Here is a 20526-nt window from a genome sequence, read left to right as displayed (position 1 = left end):
TCTACGTGAGGGATGTGATCAGACGCCAACAGGAGTTGAACGACTTGTGTAGACGAAACACTCAGCAGGCACAGGCAAGGCAGAGGAAAAGATTCGACAAGAAAGCAGCTGGTGCAAAGGCTTACTCGGTGGGAGACTACGTATGGGTATTTCAGAACGTTATACCACCGAAAGGGACAAAAAAGCTTCTGAAGAAGTGGAGGGGACCCTTCATGATTACAGAGGTGCACCAAGAGGGACGCTTTTATAGACTGAGTACTGGCCGAGCCGCCCACTACGAGAACATCAAGCCACACAATCCATCGACAGAAGACTGGTGTATACCTGCAGACATGGAAGAAGGGGATTATCTAATGATGGATCCTGCTTGTGAGGTCAATGAAAAAGGCACCAGGGAGAAGAACGATGGAAACGAAGTCGTAGAGGAAGGTACGGATACACCATTGGACCTGGATCCAAACGAACAGATCGAAGCGGACGATGAAACCTTGCCCTACGCAGAGGAAGATTGGCAGGATTCCGAACAGACAGAGGTTCCCAAGAACATGGAACCAGATCTTCCGTTCACGATGCAGACTCGTCAGAAAGACGGGACGAGACTAAGAAAGAAATACAATCCTTACGGTGACGACTTTGTAGTGGATAGGATAGATCTAAAGAAAATAGTGGAGGAAGTAGTGGGTTTAGAGGAAATAACAGTGTCACAGGACATTGGCATAGTCGATGACCACAACGATGAGTGGGTTGACGACTGGTCGAAACCCGAGGTGGAGTTCAACGATGAGCAACAGCAGTCAAATGAACAAGACCTGACGAACCTGCGTGTCTTAGAGTGGCTGAACGAAATGACATCAGACCCTGAAAAGACCAGCGTTACGATTCAAGACGTAGATCGCGAAAGCGCTAAATACATTAGGACCGAACGAGATGATCCTTCCTGGGCTGCCCAGGAAGGACAACTTCTCATTCCAGCTTCTAATCTTGACTTAATACCCGGTATGCGATCGACGGGGACGCCGATGGATATTTTTGTCCGGGGAGTGGGGGTAGGACTTACCCACACTGAAAACTTGATAATAAAAAAATTGAGAATAGCAAGAGAAACAGGAAACTTAGAAGCAGAAACAGGTGAAGAACCTAAGAAACCTGACATAGGCAGGGTAGTTGAGTCATATTTTAATTTACCAAATGAATATTCTAGTAACATAATACTAACAGACAGTGATTTCATACTCACAAACAGAACATGTGCGGTAGCAATCACCGCAGACATGAGTTTTAGGACGGCGCTAGCGGCAGATTTTAAGAGGGAATACAAAAACGTGGAATTCCTTTGGAAGCAAAGACCAGGGATAGGGGGCGTAGCAGCCTTACCCCCGGCAGTGTCGCAGATACCGGGAAAGTACTTATGCTTCTTGGTAACGAGGGCGACAGAGAAGCAGCACGTGGACCCAGAAAATCTAGTCTTGTCTTTGACGAGGCTGAGGGACTTCCTTGTGGAAATGGACGTGAAGGAGCTTTCGCTTCCAGTGTACGATCCAAATAGAGGAAGACTGCATCCTCGGGAATTGTACGCGCTTGTACATGTGATATTCTCTGATACGAGCATACAAGTGTATCTACATAAGAAATATTACTTAAGTATAGGCTGAGTGATGAGCGAGAGGGTGTTAGGCCAAAGACCAAGTTGCACGTAATATGTGATATGTGTGTTATGTTATGTTATGTGTTAGGTTATTAAGATCATGGGTAAGTGGGGGTTAGTGACCATGAACAACTAAATGACGATCTTGGGAATAGATCCAAAGTTTGGACTGTCCAATCTTAGGTCGAATTCCAAAATTTTAGAAACCAATTGATTTTAATAAATTTTAGGATAAATATCTTTTTATCTGAACTGTCTTTAAGCAAATTTTAACGATGTATGTTAGGGTGAAATTGACAAGTGTGACATTCGTGATTTCTTTTCTAGATCCTGATTGATCATTTAATTGCTCACTTGAGTCAAAACTTGAAATCGAAATCAAATTAAATTTGGAGAAGAACAGTATGGATAATTTCAACCTGGATGAATTGATGGACCTGGCAGAGGCATATGTAGGACCGATGGTAGATGCGATCTATCGTCGGCTGATCGAACGAGACTTCGCTCTGGAGGACCCAGAGGTGGTCATGTTGCTGACCGCCCTGATTAACATCTTGGGGCACGACAACCGTGGGGACCGCCCCACGGAAGTCCTGTTGATGGCAGCATATGGAGAGAGAGGAGTACTAGACCGCCCGAACATGAGAGTGATGAGGTGGAGAAACGGGGCTCTCTCAGGGAGTGACTTGGCGAATGAGCCTGGGTTGGGAAGTTCTAGGACTTACCAACCAGGTGAGATGCCAATGCCCTCCAAGCCCAAACCTGGGCTGACGAGAATGCATCGGGAGATGAACAGCGAGGCGACCTCGTCTGGTTCACCACTGAGAGTAGCTGTGCCACCAAAAGGGGCGAAAGTAACACAGAAGGTTCAGACGAACCAAACCATACAAGATCTGGACGAGATGAACGATCAGTTGAGAAGTACGAAGAAGGAGTTAGACGATATGACGAAGACCATGCTGGCAATGGAGGAAGACCGGGACATGTGGAGAAAGTTGTTTGAAGACTGCAACAAAAAGCAGGGTCAAGAGATCGAACGCTTAAGGCAGGAATACAAAGAGCGATCGGAGCAGGTGGCGTTGACGACGTCCATTGAGAAAGTGATACCTGCAAGGGATATTCCTCGTGGGCAGTCCCCGATGGAGCTCTTGACACCTCGAGAAATGAGTCAAACAACGGAGACACGGCTTCCAGCAGAGACGAACCGAGTAACAATCCCGGATCCTAGTGACACCTTGGGTGATCCCGTCGTAGAACAGACAGTGAGAAAACTGATAGAGACCGCTGGACGATTGGTCGCTAATAAGAATGCACCAGGTTCCGGGGTGACTGCACCCTATGGAACGATTGACGATACGGGCAGAGTACAACTCTCCCAGACAATAATCAGACAAGGGATAAGTGACGTGACGCCACTCAGGGGGAGTTCGAAGATCACAGAGAGAAAAGTAAGGAAGATGCCAGCGAAGAAAGTGTCTCGTGTAATGGACGTGCAGAAGAATAATCAATTAAAGTATAATTTCACGGGAGTTCCGGAGACAGATCCGAGAGCCTGCTTCAATCGAGCTACCTGGAGCCCGGCTGTGAACCTGCAGCAACCACCACTCGGGACATCTCACCTGATATTGGGAGACAGCTTAGTCCGAGTGCTAACGAATTTGAGGACCTCATGGGTCACCACGGTGATGGCCTTTGGAGGCGCGACAATTGCCCATTTATACCGGATGGTGGAGCTGATGAATCCCGGGAGGATACCCAGTGTGATGATATTAGTTGGGACGAATGATATCTCCAAAGGATCAGACGAGCAGGAAGCACAGTGGGAATCAATGATGGTGTGTTTGTTCACCACTCTCTGGCAGAAGTTCAGTTGCGCGGTACTGACCGTTTGCACGGTGCCAATGAACGCAAGAAACCTGACAGCATCAGGAAGAAGGCACAACGAGGGAGTCATGAGATGGAACAACATCTTAAGAAACCTAGCAAATCGAAATGCCGGAAGAATGATCCTTATGGACATTGAACACGAGTTGAGAGCCATGGAGCAAGCCAGACTGACTTCGGATGGCATCCACTTTGACACAATCGAGGGACAAGCTTGGTTGAATCGAGTCTTCCAAGAACGGTTGGACGAGTTAGAAGCAGAACTCTCTGACACAGGAGTACTGAAGGAAGAGGGAACGGTGAATGATACGGTGATCACTACCTTTGTGCCTCCTAACCTGGAAACGCGTTTGGGTACAGTCCCAGCCGCAATAAATTACCGGCAACAAAGCTCCAGCGAATCAGGTCGAAGAACTGACGTGCAGGATCGGTTGGGAGAAGCACCGACGAGGAGGACAATTCATCCTAGGAGAAGGATAGGACCCGTCAACCAACCAAACGAAGGAGTAGCAGGCACGTCCAGATCAGACACTAGATCGGAGACAACGAGTAGCAGTCGAGAAGAGAGACCGAACAGAGGCTCATTGTTATGGTCTAGACCCATGCCGTCTCCCTGGCACATATACAAAGAAGAACTGATGAAGCTGGACCTGCAGAAAGTAAGCTTCATCGAAGATGCAAGGAGGATGCTAAATGGAGCGACGCTATCCGTCAGCAGATTATACTCAATAACCGGCGTAGACTGGTTGACAGCCGCTAGCATAAATTTCAGCTCCACGACAGCCTTAAGATTTGCTGACTTGGAAGGACTGCCCTCCAATAACACAATGGGACCTGTGAATGCAAGACCGTTGCAGGATGTCAGATTGAACCATGAGGAGAGGAATTGTGAGGAAAGGCCAGGAAGATTCCTGACGGCGAGAGCGCCAATTGGACAACACGTGAAGATATTCAAGCAACTGACGACACCACCTAGTCATGTGAAGGAGAGAGTATACCCAAAACAAGTGAACCAAGATGGTGATGCCCAGAGATATGGCGGATTGACAGCAATAAAGAAAGATGAGAGCATCTTCGCCGCCTACGACAAAGCAGAAATGAGAAAGGCCAAGATCATGGTAGTAGCGAATTCAGAGTTCGTGTACACCTCTAAGTCTTTGTTTTGGCCGGACGTCATAATGCTGGCCGCAGTTGACCTAGACCTATTGCAATCAGTGTCATTGGCTATAGGGGTACAAAGGCAGACAGAAATGAACCCGATAACGATTGTGTTTGCTGGCATCAATGACCATCTACACAGTAGAGGTTTTCTGAGCAGGCTCAGAGATCCTGCAACAGCAGAAAACGCAGTATGGCCCGCGATAAAAGACATCCTGGAGTCAATGGGTGAAGTGGTAGACGCGACAAAGGAGGGAACATTCAACAAAGTGACGTTGAGAGTAGTATTTGCGTTGTCTCCGGGATATGCATATCTCCCGGATGGACTGAAATTTGTGTATGCAATGGTAGCCTTACTTTCGGAGGGAAAATATGATGTGATCATATCAGCCCCGAATCGCATGATAGAAATGGAGAACCTGAGGCCACTTAAGGCTGAACTGCCTGCAGTATGGTCAGATATCTCAAACGCGATGAGAGGGTTCAAGGACCACGCGCTACACATGTTGGTGTTGGACGAAGTGCTGGGGTTGGAACTGTCCAACTTCAGTCGGCAACTCAAACTGAAACCAGGAATAGATGACGACCATCGAGTGATTACGGCAATGTCCAACGACTTGTGGTTCCGAGCAATGGAAGTGGCGAGTGAAGACACGAGAAGAAAGAATTCACTGGAGACGAGAGCTCATCTGGAAGCGATGGTGCTGAGAACCAAGCCGGAAGCAAACCAGTGGCTACACCTGAATCCGAGAGTAGCGGCATTGGGTGCAGATGCTTTTCAGCAAGGCCCAGTAATGATCACTAAGATGTACGCCTACTTGTTGAAGGAGGTGAACCTGGCGGAAAATGCCGGAGAAAAGACAGCTGAGTTCGTGAACAGAATGTGTCAGATTACTCTGGAAACCTTCTGGACCCAGGAAGTGAAAGGACAGGAGGGATTTGAAAGGACAGACAGCATGCTAGAAGGGTTGGGAGCCGGATGGACCGCGTCCTTCTTGGCAAAAGTCTACCCGAAAGTCTCGCACTACTTGATAAAGGAATTCCTCCAAGCGGTAGTGAAAGTATCGATAGTGGAATTAATAGCCCTGTTTGTGACATTTGGAGCGGAGAATTTCGTGAAAGGACCGGTGATACTGCTTACGGATGGAATACAGAACCTGCGACTAGATGGACTTTTGACATTGATCGCAATAACCCACGGAAACTTGGGAGGGCTGATGAAACTGGCACGTTGTCCAGAGCAGATGAAAGAGAGAGTGAGGAATCTGGATATGAAGAAATCCACAGACTCGTGGAACAAAATAAGAGACCTGAGACACACTCTTATCCAGTATCTCTTGCAGCAAAATCGCTTTGGAACCGGAGAAGACGAGACAATTGAAAGAGAGGAAGATGTTAGACGACATGTTGGAGGCATGCCGCTGTTAACAGATTTGAGCTTAGCTATGAGAATCGATCCCTTGGCGCTGATCAGAGGAGTCACGGAGTTCGTGACAGTGATCTATGGACCAGCAGTCACCTTTGCGTTCCCTGACGTTAAAGTGGAAGCATATAGGAGGTCGGTGTTGCACCTGAACCTCATATCGGCAGTGGACGGTAGTACACTGAACTGGTGTGAGCAGCACGCATTGCGAAAGCTCATGAGTGAAGATCTGTTATTTGCGAAAATATCGGAGCCAGAGATGACAGTCATCAATTTTGACGATCACTTCTGTGACCGCATGGGAGAAGTAGAAAGAGGGCACATCGAGGTGTTTCCAAAGCTTTGGAATCTGAGGCCCTATGACAAAACGAATGGTGAAATGACCAGAGTGCCTCGTCTCACAGCAGCGTATCACAAGGTGAGAGAAGAGACGAAGGACTGGGGCGATTACAAGAAGCTACCCGAAGCAATCCCTGAATTCCCTCTGATAAGAAGGATGTTGCTCGGAGCAGCCTCCGTAGTACAAACTCCTAGGTTGAGAGCATTCGAAACCAATGAAAGGAGAGTAGGGAATTTCTCGGCGACGATGGATCCATACTTCGTGGGGAGAAATGTAGCCGTGTTACAGTACACACGATTTGCGTACACGGATCAAGCGACGAGAAGGCGAATAAGCAACGCCGCTACTCCCAAGCCTGAAGGATTTGATGAGGAATGGAGACGACTAGGCTCAGCTCCAATGAGGATGAGAGGCAGGACTGAATTGCCTGAAGCCTCAGTAATCCTGACTAGTGTGAGAAAAGAGATGAAAGTTGCGGGAATATTGCAGACGAGAATTTTCCTAGCACCCTTCGGCTGCGAAGAAACTAAAGTGGTCCATGGAGAGGAGGAAGATAAATCAGCCGGTACATTGCTCATACCGAGATTCCAGGAAGAAGCTGATGATGACAAACAAGGACCATCGAACTCGAATGGGGACAAGTCAGAAGGAGATGACGGACAGGGTGGAAACCGTCAGACGGAAGAACCCATGCAACAAGATCAAGCTGGTGGGGAAGACGACAGGGCATCGACAGGAGGAACATCCAGCCTGGATTTCAATATCTTCAGTGATCTTGAGAATAATGCAGACACGTTGGAAACGACTGAGCCAGCGGATGAAGGCATCTCGACACTGGAACCTCCGTCAGCCTTTGAGGAAATGAAACGGAATTTGCCGGAGAGCAGCTCTCCTGGCAATACAAGAAATAACGATCAGAGAATCCTCATGGAATCACCTCGGAGGAGAAGAATAGAGGCCTCAGCCAGAGTACCTTTCTTGGGAACGCTACCCGAAGAAGAATGGGAAGTACATCACCGAGACCACGAGAGTAGGACGGGATGTAAGCTGGACAGAGTGGCGTTCATGGAAGAAGTCTGGACTGTGATTCAGAGCTATGGGACCCAGTCCATTCTCAAAACAGGTCTCAATCAACCCTTGATGAGAGAAGTACTTGACAAGCTTGATGAGTGTGAAGGGAGACTGAGTGAGTTATTGATCGACTCAGCCACTGATGAGAGTGAAGCGAATTCTCCCATCAAGATAACACCGCAGAACAATGAAGGAGAGGTGGTGTACCTGTCAAGGACCAGGAGAGGAACGATGCGATCGAAAATGGTGATTGATAAAATCAATGAGATGAAAATGAAGTTAGGCAGCAGAGTGATGCCGAAGAGGATTGGAAAGACGAAAGTGGATTCGGAAATATCGATGAAAGCTGGTAACTCAGCGAAAAGAAAACGAGTTGAGGAAGTCATGGATTTGGGGCAAGGTGATTACCAATTGTCTGGCACAGATAGAATATTAACTGATATAGCGATGGTGCCACCCATTCTCATGGCGGGGTTAAAGTCAACTGGTTATAAATCCAAAAGGAGTGACCGCACTCTGACTGGAGCGACTTTAGAAATGGAAATACTCAGTCAATGTGGAGAGAGTAAAATGAGGGACTTCAAGCCATCTCCCATGAATCATGGAAAGGGAAGTGTTGCAGGACAACTAACACCAGTGGAATACAACAGACTGACAGTGTCTGAGACAGTGTCGATAGATGAACCCACCGGTGGATACATGGAGATGTTGGAATACCGAAACTCGGCTAGAGGGCATGTAATGGCCCTGGAAGAGGAAAAAGCCATGGAGGGTTATCTGGAAACAATGTTGCAAGGCACCACCCTCAAGCAGAAGGCGTACGGAACTTTGGCGTCGTCTGACATACAGGCGGAGACGATCGAGCAGTTGGTGAGCCTTCCATGGAAAGCAGTAGTATTGAGGTATTTCGAAGAGGAAATGAGGACTACGCCAAGAATACATGCTCTCGTGGCAGTACCTTACGTAAGGACGGAATTACAACTCAGGCTCGCCTGGTGCATGATGGGACTGACTCGCGAAGAATATGATTCAGAAGAAAGGAAGAGATCAAAAGAGGAAAAAGTTTTCCTTATGACGAATCTGAGGGATCTGATAGTCCAGGAGGGAGCAGCAGTAGCGTGTGCAAAGCGGAGAGACGCTCTCTGTTTCATTCGATTCCTGATAGAGCAGATTTCAGTACCTGCATTAAGCACTTGTGTTAAAATGTTGAAGGAAGGCGATGAGCGAACGAAAGCCATGTTCTTGCTAGCAATGCTGGATATGCAGCAAAGTAAACCGATGAGGGTGAACATGAAAGAACCTGAAGAATTGGAACCCATGAAAAAGATAGACGAGATCAGGAGATTCTCAAACAAGGAGTTGAGGCTCACTAAAGAATCTATGGGAGCATTGCCGAAATCCAGTGAATACTGTGGACCGATCAAGAAGAAGTCATATAGCTATGTATCCGGGATTATAGGGATGGCATACAATCCTTTCCTGAGTGAAGACATACGTGATTGCTTCTTTGATTATGAGCAGGCGGTGTTACTAAGATTCTGGACGTCCAGAATTGTGACGACTAAGAGCGTTAACAATCCACAGGCCAAATTGGGATTGGTCTTGGAAGAAGAGGTGACTGCACCTTCAGTACCAAAATCCGACAAGAGAGTGGAATTTGGGTTGGGATTCTCAGATGAATTACTGAGAACGAGCTTGATGGCAGTGTGGGAATTGATGAAGCCATCGTGGTGTCCTAGTCCCAACGCTGACTCAATATTACGGGCGACACAGGACATACAGAGGGAACTGAATGTGGACTGTAACCTGCGTGACCTCAACATCATATATAATGTGATGACAACAGCCTCTAAGAGCAACGGAGAAGATAGAGTGGAGTTGCCTGGCTGGGGACCAGAAGACTGGGTCAAACCTGGTAGCTGTCTGGCGGAAGTCTGTGGACTAGAGGGTCACGTTTGTGGAAGTCTAGACTGTGTGAAAACCCTGGAGAAACAACACAAGCAGTTGACGGTATTGTTTGGAAATGTAGTGATGAAAGCAAGAACGGAAACGGAACTGATAGCAGATTGCCATGGAGGAACCGATGTGAATCTAGTGACAGCACTAGGATTCTACAGCATGTTTGGTTCTTTAGAGTCACTATTGAATCTAGAACAGAAACATGAGATGGTCACAGCCATCAGCGTAGAAGTATTCCCAGGAGTTCTGCAGACTGAGCAGAAGTATATAGGAAAATGGAGGGAAGCAATCGAAACGGAGATGAACATCAGACACAGCGAAACTTATTGTAGACCATCAGGAGCACGATATTTGGTGGGTTCAATGTTGGCTCCAATGTGCAAGAGCAAGTATCCTGTAGATTTCGTAGCTGTGGATGTGAAGAGTACAAGAACGATTGTGGATCAAGCCTTTTCAGTGCCGAAGTGCGTGAGATTGGCAAGAATGTCTGAAAAGTCTTACGAGTTACTGTGTAAGATTTTCTCAGCAGTTCCAGAAAGAACCAAAGAGGAGTTGGAGTCAATACTAGGAAAGAAGTTCATGGGATATGTGAGCGGGAACTTCAGTGACTTTGAAAAACAGAAACAGAGAGGATCAACTGTCACAGATTACAATGCAGTAGATGAGAATGATGAGATCCACCGAGTGATGATGGAAGTGGAGCCATTGCTGGAAGCTTCGGGAAAACGGAATTGGAGGAGCATCATGTTGACACATGACGAGTTTCCTTGCCACTGCTTGCTGCAGACCTGGTGGTATCCCAAGCGTAGTAATCTGGTGTTGATCTGGGACTCTGGAGAGCTGCTCTCCATGGGTTTACCAGATTCATCACAGCCCATAACAATAGTGATAGTGGGAGTTATGATGGCGATACGATGGCTGGAAGCTCATGTGAGAGAAAATAATAGACAGGAGGCACCGACGAGAGAACAATTGCAGAAATTAGATTGTCTAAAAGATTTAGATCTTTTTGAGACAATGTGCAAAGTTCTGAACATTCCGATGGAAGTGAAGAAGATATGGGCAAGAAAACGATTGATGCCATGGTTCAGAGCTAACATGACTGCATGGTTGTACGAGTATGCGAAAAAGCATATGTCGAAACATGGCAGAGTGTACAGTGAATATCAGCTGGACATTGGGGCAGGAGCTTTCAAGCGAGCTTTCGTGACCCATCGGAATGCAGTGACCACCGCTGTGAAAAGAATTTCCAGGACGAGCGAGCGTAGTGGAAGTGAGAGGGCAGAGATGCTGAAAGAAGATTTGGAAAGAAACGTGGCGTTGTGTCTCCACAACAGCTTCTGTAGAAACAGAGAATCAAACGTGGATCCCCTACCTTGCTGTAAACAGAGGGTGGAAGAGCAGAAGTGTTGGAGGACGGCTTCCAACAGCGTCAGGATAGTCAATGACGTGCTACAAGACACGGAGACCGAGAGTGCAGAGTCAGCGTCACAGGAGGAGGAAATGGAGCATTGATGAATGGTCGAGAAAACAAGAGGCAACAAGAAAGAAAATTAGAAGAATTTAGAAGTTTTAGAACTTCTAAACGACGAAAAAAGAAGAGAACAAAGGGATAATGAAGAAAAGTTAAAACTCAAAATTGTTTTATGTGTGTGAAAAACTCAAGTGAGAAACCAAGCAACCAAGTTGTAATTGAAAACTGAAACATTTAAGTTGAGTTTGGAAATTGTTGCATTTATAAATTTGCATTTTGGTTTTAGTTGAAGTGGCTTTAGAGACACTCACTTATTATTTATTTAGAAAGGCTTGAGGGAAGAGTATATTTAAATATTCCAGCCTGCATGATTGTTTTTAATCACTTAGGAAGACTGATCACTTTGTGGTGACATGAAAAACTGGAGTAACTTCTTGAGGAGGGAGGTTGTTGCATTGTTCTTTCTAACCACAAAGTTTCTTAGTTTTAATATTCAGGACAATAAACAAGCAAGATTTCCGAAGGGAAGGAGCATAGTAGGATAATTTTAGCTTGTTGGTTGGCAGGACTGTCCTGCAAGCCAACACCTTTTAAATCTAGGAGAAAAAGTTTCAATCGGGATATTGACACTGGAAGTCAGAAAATATGTTTTATCTTAAGTCATATCCTCAATGTGCAGATTAATGAAAGAATTTGAAGGCTATAGTGATGTAGTATGATGCCATTTATATTCTGCAGTGAGTCGATGTGACGTAGGTAAAAGTAATTTCGTGCATTTTGTAAATTCTGTTCGATGACACTGTAACCAGTTAGAACATTGCGCGATTCAATGAGGACATTGACCGGACTGTCCGGGGAGTATGTGACATTCGACCAGAATGGCCAAAATGCAGTCTCTGCAGAATTCGGTATTTTAGCAGCAAGCCTTCCGAATTGGCGATTTAGAACGGATAAGGACGTTATTTGAACGATTAGCCAAACGGTGAAGGCTAGAAGATTCTGGAATTCTAATTTTTAAAAATTCGAATTATGACGTCATATTTCTGAGAAACGTCAGAGACGGCCATTTTAGCTAAAATAGCAGAAAGAAACAGAACAATTTTTATCTGCGATTACGAACAGTACGAAATCGAGACTAAAAAACAACAACGAACTACCGAACAGCAGAGGACGTTCCGAGTTGCAACTATTGTGCTGTTACAATAGTTGCAAGGCCGTTGCGAGCAACGGTGAAGGGTAAAACCCAGCCTTCCGAGTTATTGTGAACTGGATATTAAGAAGCTTGATTCACCGGATTCAGGAATCCGGAAGGGTCTCGGGACGTGGACTTTTATGAACTTATATTGAATTTTAGCATCCGTCATGTCCTGACTTGAATTTAATTAAGATCTTAATTCGTTTTGACAAGAATGAGGAGCTAGAAGTAGAGGGGGAAGGGTTGATCCATCTTCGATGGAGATGATGATTTTTATCTACTGAACAAAAACAATAGTAATATGATAAGTAGTAGCCCTGTTTTTAGGAGTGACCTCGTGGTCTGGGGATACTGAGACCCAGCCATGAGCTCACTATTTTTGCATGTAATTCAGTTAATTTGAGCGTTCTGGTCGAAGCCGGAGAACAGTAACGTTTTTGTCGACCCGATGTAAGAAAGACCACCGAAAAGTACTGGCTTGGTAGAGACGGTGAAAAACATGCAAAGCTCTGTTTAGACGCTGGCCAGTCGTCTTAAGACTTAGTTTTGTTATCCGTCGATATGTATCTTCCGGGCGAATGTTACAGCACTTCCAACTAAGTCGGACAAACTGTTCGACATTTGACCACTAGAAATGAGGAACATAAGAAAGCAGACTCACTGGTAGGCCTCCACCTTCAGCAATGCCAACTTGAGGGAAATAGCGCAGATCTTAGTTGGGAAATTATAGATAGGTCAAACAACCTAACAAAGTTGCTAACACTAGAGGCAATACATATCAGGAAAGGGAAACCGGGCTTGAACACGCGCGATGAGTTTAGGAGAAGGGAGTTAACACTGAAAATTAACTTAAAATGTTAATTAATTTTAGAGGTTAAAAGTATTTTAATCTTAATAGTAATTTAGAGGTCAACTGTGATTGGCTAATTTTTTATCATGATGGTTTAGAACCAAATTGTATGTGATTTATTGTAAATAACATTTGTAATTTGATGTTTTATCGTCATTTAGAGTAGTTTATTGTAAAAATCCTGACGATGCACATAGTTGCGAAAACGTTTGAAATTTACTTTTTAGCAAAAATTTCTTCCATTACATATAGTTTTCAGATTATCTCGAAAGTGGGTTGGCTCCTTATTAAAATATCGACATGTTTATTCTAAGCCACACGTCGAGGAGCTCGCTTCTGCGTGAATTTTCTATCACAAGCGGTGCAAGTCTCTTCTACGGAAGTTTATTTTCAGACAATAGCATGTCTCTCACTGGTAGTAAGTTACCTGTTGCAAAAGCTAAAAAGAAGTTCTTCGATGAATCTGCTGATCACATTATGCAGACATACGGAGGATTGATCCCCATTACAGCAGCTGATAATTTGGTCAAAGCGTTTGCATGGGCTGGTTCAATTGATAATCCAAGTGGGGCAGTTTTTTTCACGATGGGAAGAAACATGTATATTTGGAGCATCAAAGCTGATCAAAAGCCGTTAAAGAAACTTGTTCTTCCTGCAAGTGAAATTACTGTATTAGGTCGGCATGTTTCGCTCGCAGTTTTCCCCAGATCAGTTTCGCTTTCTTGTGTTACACCCGCAGGATGTCTTAGGTACTGGAAGTCTTTAAGCAACCCAAATGGAAATGCCGATTACCAGATGTCGCTGAAAGGCCAAGAAGTGCATTCTGTCATTCAAATAACGTACGAAAAGTTATTAGTAGCCACCACGTCATGTGTTGTTTATTTCATTGATACGAATAGTTTTGAAAACAGAGAAATAAATTTGAACTCAAAAGGTACTTTATCTAGGTTCTCAGCGGTTGCTTCTTATTTTCTCCCAGCACCCGGAAATTTGGAAAACGCGGAAGAAATTCGACGTGTTGTAGTACCCGCTCAGTCGAAAGAACTCGTGTTTGTTGCTAGTAATGCTAACGTGTATTGTATTAATTTTATGAGTGAAAAAGTTATGTGGAAAAATTGCTTCTTGCAATTGCATGGAAGTGAAATTTTAGAAACTTGTTACGGATCAGGTTCTGCGAAAATAGTTCTAACCAACTATGACATTAAAATTGTAGATGCCAAGTTTTGGTCCGATGAATCGGAAATAGTTCTGTGCATCTCTATGAGAGCTCTGCGAGGCGACTCGCAAAATAGTCACATTATGAAGTTTGCATTTGTCTTGCTACATCAAAACGATTTGTCGAGTGTTAAGGGGGACAACATAGACATCAATATCTTCCCATCCAAGTTGGAACTGCCTCTGTCTGATGTAGAAAATGGAGACGGGAGATTTGAGTTAGAGATACCATCTGCTAAATACTGTGAATGCATTCTGAGGAGTAACAACAAAATCATTCACTTGACATCAATGTTCATGCAAAACCCTGAAGATGTTAAAATTGACATCGTTGACTTGTCCAAAACTAATGATTGCGTGATAGCTGCTGGCATCCATGAGGACAGTTTTCTTCTTTTGACCGGCAAGAAAGGGTTAATCTCTTATACAAGCAAGAATCCTAAACATTTGAGAGAATTTCAATCATTGTCAACCTTACAACAAAGTCTTAAAGACATCTACGAAAATTACGCTTCAGAACCCTGTATACAATTGCTGCAATATTTTCTGCTATTTGCCCAAGCGAAATCGTCACAAAAACGTTTGCTTTCTCTGTGCGACAACTACTTTGCAGAGATATCAGTTAGGCCCGATTTCGACTACTTGGTTTACAACTGTGCGTTGAGTATTTTAGATGGAGCTTACAATGAAATATCAGATTTTGAAGAAGAAATGGATACTACTGATTTGAACATACCAAAGGTACTGGCACAGAAATTAAATTTGATGACGTCGTTTCTTGACTTTGTGGCGACATCGGGGCTCGCCGAGAAGTTGACTGCAATCGAAAAGCGATCTTCTGATAACAAAGAAAACAAAATTGATATGCCGGTTGTCCCAACAATGGTTGCTGTATTTTCGCTCCTCGAATTTGTAGCTTGTGCTGAATCGTTTTACGAATTACACTGTAAGCACAATTCATTCTTTGACACGTTTATAAGAGTTGTCATGGAAAACAGATCCAGTTCTGGAGTTCCGAACGATTACGTAATTAAGTTCTACAAAAATGTTGCAAATTTTGAAGATATTTTTGGAGTAATTTCTCTTGCCCAGAAAATTGGTAATGTTGATCTGAATTATGAGAATGCTTTCGTGATTGTCGAACTGTTTAAAGAAACCTTCACGAAAACTTCGCACTGTCGTGAAGTAATAGGCGGACCCATTGGGGAATCAGAAGGTCACTGCTACTGGAACGTCACTGAAGATTTCTTAGAATACCTGCTTGTTCATCTAAACTGGATTAAGAATGGTCCTGACATTTTACACAACAGCACTACATCAATGGAACTTGTGCAAGCTCATTTTGACTTAGCTGTTGTATGTTTGCAATCACTGTCCTTGTTTTTCAAATCTATCGAAAAAGAAGCGGACACCGTATTGTCGTTGCTAGTTGAAAGCTACGTCAAGAAAATGAGGAGAGCATTTATTAGGTTCTTTTTTGACGTCAAACAACAAATGCACGGTCTTGCATTAGCCGAAAAGTTCCTGGATTTTGAAACTCTCATTGGAACATGTGTAGAAGAGAACAAGTTAGACAAACTGCTTCATTATCAAGACGCATTCAAAGACAAACATTTTGATCTGTATTTGATAAGATGGCTATACGACCACAACTGCATAAAACTTCTGTTGTCTTTGAAATCACCAGCGTTGTTACCCTTCCTGCAAAAAACGCCAGAGCTAAGATGGGTTTTGGAAGCCAAAGAGAAACGTTGGAAAGATGCGACGGCTTCGCTGTACAGTTTATGTACTTCGGACTTAGAGATGACTCTCCATAAAAAGAGGTTGCTGCTAGCTTTTGCGAAAATGTATTGTATACTTTCGAGGAATCAAGATGAAATCCGAAAGGAGATTGGGAAAATGATGTCGATGCTAGAAATTCAGGTGCGTCTAGGCGTATTGATTGAGTTTTTCTTAGACATTCGATGCTGCAGAACTTTGTTGGGTGCACCGAAAAAAAATACAACATACAATGAAACAGACGAATGAATTTATTCAACTACTGATATCCGGCATGAGGAAATGTATTTGAATTTTTTACGAAATTTTTCTTTGTATGCTATTTTGAAGTCTTTTTTTTGTCGAGCATCGCAACTCATATGTTTTTCAGGCGAATCTGCCCGACATGGTCAAAGAGAAATATGACATATTCGATGACAAGACTGCGTCTGTATTAGAGCCACATGAACTCGTCAATTTGCTGCTGGAGAGCGCCCACATGGCACAGACTGAAGAACAACTAGGGTACTGCTGCTCCGCTTTCAAAGTGCTCCAGGAAATAAGTTAGTATAGTTTTTTTTATAAATCGTTTGTCACAAATCAGCCTTTTTAAGTAATTTGCAAGAAAATAGGCTTCAAATGGTTTTGAAAATTAATTTCGCTCTTGATTTGTTCGAAAGAGAAACATTTACGGCAGAGAAACTTGTCTTGATTCGGTGTTTTTAATTTTCTGCATGCAGTAGATTTTTAACTGAATGCTATAAATGTTGTGTTATGAGCTGTATAACCAACCAGTTTTTAATTTTTCCAGCGGATTTCAAAATCCTCGAAGAACTGAAGCTCTCCATCTGGAAAAGTGTCGTTTCTGCGTCTGAATGGGGACAAGTTGACATGAACAAACCAAACTACATGCACGCTGAGCTGCCAAAACTGCTATTCTACGAATGCCTCAAACACTGCGTCGAAAATAACATCGAAGCACACATAGCCAATAAAACTTCACTGCTGAAAATTGTAGATGAGTTGATGGGAGATGATGGTAGAGATGAACTTGAGAGTACCTACGGAGGGCAGATGGGTTCATCTGAGGTGAAACTAGTTTTGTGTGCTTCTTTGCAAGCTCTTCATTTGGAAACTGAATAAGCTTAAAACTTTTGATTGATTCGTTTTGATTATTTAATGTTGAGTTTACGTTTTGCTGTTGATCATAGCATTTGAGCCTTTAACGCGTAATAGAATTATGAAATATTCACCATATTTTTGTGAGCATTTGATGAAAATGAATTGGAATTGTTGGCAACCTTGTCCTCAAAAAGCTATATCAGAGTTTTGGCAGTAATCTTCCAATTCTTTTATCAACCTACAGATGGCTCTGTTCTGCTTTTTTGGAGCTCTATTTCCATGTTACGTTGAAGTTGAAACAAGCTCAAAGCTGTTATCATACTAGAAGTTTAATGTGTTCCATGCTAGATGTACAAAACATTACAAAAAACCGAATAGATTTGATAACTCTTGCTAAAAGCATGGGCGTTATAGGCAGCAAAAATTATTCGAACCGCTTCCGTTCCAGCAAGTTTTGCCCAGTTTGAGACTTGATCTTACAATTGTGGTGTCAAATTTCAAATTAGATTAAATATACTAATGCTGTGTTAAGTGGGTTCTGAGTTATTTCCAGGTCTTGTTCAGAATGGACTGGCGAATCGCCAACCGAGTAGAGTGGCATATGTTAGGTTGGAATAGACTTAATCTTCCTGCTACTTGACCTAATATTATTCTGACCTAACCTAGAAAGTCACGGAATGTTTTCAACTTGGAGTGGTTAATTAATCAGACAAATTTCGACTTAAATTAAGCGTTTTCGACCATTTTCAAGCCATCTGAAAGATATCGTTGCCCTGAACTCAAATATTTTTGTTTTGATTATTATTTGTTAAACTGTGACTTTTGGAAAATGGCTATTTTGAATTTATCAACGTGCGATATGTTGCATTCTTAAGACACGCGTAAGCGTAGAATTGAATCATTAAATTGATTGGAGGCCAGCAATTTGGGTGGAATCCCTCATGCGCGAAGGATCGAATGCGCGTAAATAAAAATCAGCCAAACAGATTTTAGTAATCTAAAATTTGGAAAGAAAATAAACCTTTCCAGGGATTGAATCCTGACATTGGCCGAGTGTAAAAACTTTATTTAGTTCATTTTAATTGAATGGCAATTGCTTCTTTTTAAAAATTGATTTTCGGTTAATTTTGTTTTCGCTCACGAGTTTGTCTCTCGCTCACGAGTTTGTCTTTCGCTCACGAGTTTGTCTTTCGCTCACGAGTTTTTTCGCCCATTCGGTCCTTCGCGCATGAGAATAGCCCCCAGCAATTTGTTTGATTAATACGATAAAAGACGCTAAAAGTATCCATTCATATTGTATATTGTGAATTGCTACTTGGAGTAGAAGAAAGTCAGATAAAAATCGGAACAGGCGTTGAGATAATCACTCTGTAGGCTGTTTTTGTGAAGACCAACGAAAGTTTTTTTTTTATTTTTTTTTTCATTTTACCCACGCGAAATCAGGTACTAAATTTTAGGCTAATTTCGAGCAAAACAGAGCGAGTTATTTATTTGTCTTAGAAACATCTTGGAGTTTTTTCAGGTATTTTCTTGGAAATACATGTTTTATCAATTTGGAAATATTTTTTCTTAGCGCTTTCTTGGAAATAATTTTGTTCTATTCAAGTTTCGGAGAAAATTGTTGTCGATAATGATTAATTTGCTAATACACAAAATTAAAAATTAGGCCTTTGCTTAGATAATACTTTAAACAATTTAAGCCTTTGCTTAGCTCTGTTGTCAAACAAAAAAAAACGAGCCAATTTGAAAAAAAACTTTGTTTTTTAATTTTTGTAGTAGAAAGTTTGTGCTTATTGTAAATCAACCGGCTAACCGTGCTCTTGTTCTTTTGGAGAAAATTAATTGCCATCATTTGCATTCTTTTATCTAACTATCGACCTCATTGAGCATCAGATTTTGGGCTATATTTAACGAGCATGATTTTTTGTCGAATCTTCTTTGCAGCGCCATTAGTTAAAATATGTTCCGATTAAGTGATATTGGAAAAAAAGTTTCCTATCTAATCAGAACGAAAAAGAGGCATCCACTTTTCAATTGCTTGTTTTAAAAAATCGTTTCAAAGACAAGTCTGAAATGCGCTTTTTGTTAATATTCAGTTTTGCTTTGCCCTTCAAAATTAAAATTAATTTTATGCATAACTTGTGGAATGAAACTTAAATAATGGTTCGGTTCGTTCGGACCCATTCAAATTAGCTACACGAGCGCAACGTAGTATGACGTAACAATGCAACTTTTTTTCCAACCTAAGCCGCAATCAGAACAGTATAGTTTTGCTCTTACCCACATGTTCTTTCACGACAAGGCATGAATAAATAATGAAATATTAGAACGCATGAATGAAAAAAGAAATCATTTGCACAGTTTCGCGCACTTTTCCGAGCTCTTTCTCAATTTTCCCGGCTCTTTCACAGTTTTCTGGCATCTTTCCCTCAGAAAGAGCAAAAACATACTCTTCAACAGTTTGAACATAGTTGAAGATGGTCTCGGAAAAAAGAGCCGCACTCGGGCACTTCGTGACCTCAAGCCGGGCTCTTTTTCCCTCAGGCATCTTTGAACTATGTTCTAACTACTACATAGTGCTACTTTGGTTGGCATTTTTGAGTCAGATGATTGCATTAACATCATAATGCTAATGGTTTTGATTTTTAATTAGTAACTGGTTGACACAGTTGATGCTTTTTAACTCATCAATTGAACCGAAAAGAGATTGTTTCATACAACACTATAATAAGGAAATACATATTTCAGAAGTTTAGCGGTGTCATAATTCGAAATTCGATGAAAGTTGGCATGATGAACAAACGGGCAACTGTGTACAGATTTCTTCTTCATACTCTTCATCGTAACAACTCACACATTTAGCCGTAAAAACACGTAAAACAAACAAAAAATCAATATTTTATATTTGAGCGGTGGGGAAAACTGGAAAGGACCCGTCAATTAAATAGACTCTGCGCAGATGCAAGGACATGATATTCGTAGTACCCAAAACGGAGATTCATTTTGGGCCTTTAGCAAAAGTTTATTTTAAAGGCTTATTCTAATCTAGTGTTCCTAATTTATTTTTTCTACTTATTGTAGAGCGACTGCATGAGTTTTTTGTTAGCAAAATGCAGTCTCTGTGTTGCTGGTGTTTTTAGATACTCCAGCAAAACTTAATTCAACCGGCAAGCTATAAGTAAGACGCCTTAAATAAAAAAAATTGGCCAAGCGATGATTTAGACGCAACTGGAAAAATGAGTCAACTGGACATAGTGAAAAAACTTGAACTAAACAACTTAAAAACAGTTTGTGAATAATATGCAGAAGCGCTTAAATACAAATCATCTAATCAGAACGAAAAAGAGGCATCCGCTTTTTAATTGCTTGTTTTAAAAAAAATTGTTTCAAAGATAAGTCTGAAATGCGCTTTTTGTTGATATTCAGTTTTGC

At 42.5% G+C, this 20526-nt stretch overlaps 1 protein-coding gene across 1 annotated transcript in view; it reads left to right on the top strand.

Annotated features, from left to right (window-relative positions):
• Positions 1–17277, top strand: part of LOC134854897 (uncharacterized) — a 582728-nt gene extending 565451 nt beyond the window's left edge. Inside the window, exons 2-4 of the mRNA XM_063871258.1 lie at positions 13394–16137; positions 16364–16535; positions 16784–17277. Of these exons, the coding sequence (XP_063727328.1) occupies positions 13402–16137; positions 16364–16535; positions 16784–17115 (3240 nt within the window). The 5' untranslated portion in view covers positions 13394–13401 and the 3' untranslated portion in view covers positions 17116–17277. The remainder of the gene's footprint in view (positions 1–13393; positions 16138–16363; positions 16536–16783) is intronic.
• The last annotated feature ends 3249 nt before the right edge of the window (positions 17278–20526 follow it).

The sequence above is a fragment of the Symsagittifera roscoffensis genome, chromosome 9 (genome assembly GCF_963678635.1).
Source record: "Symsagittifera roscoffensis chromosome 9, txSymRosc1.1, whole genome shotgun sequence".
Taxonomy (NCBI): Eukaryota; Metazoa; Xenacoelomorpha; order Acoela; family Convolutidae; genus Symsagittifera; species Symsagittifera roscoffensis.
Note: the sequence above shows the minus strand (reverse complement) of the source record. Positions and strands in the feature narration are given on the sequence as shown.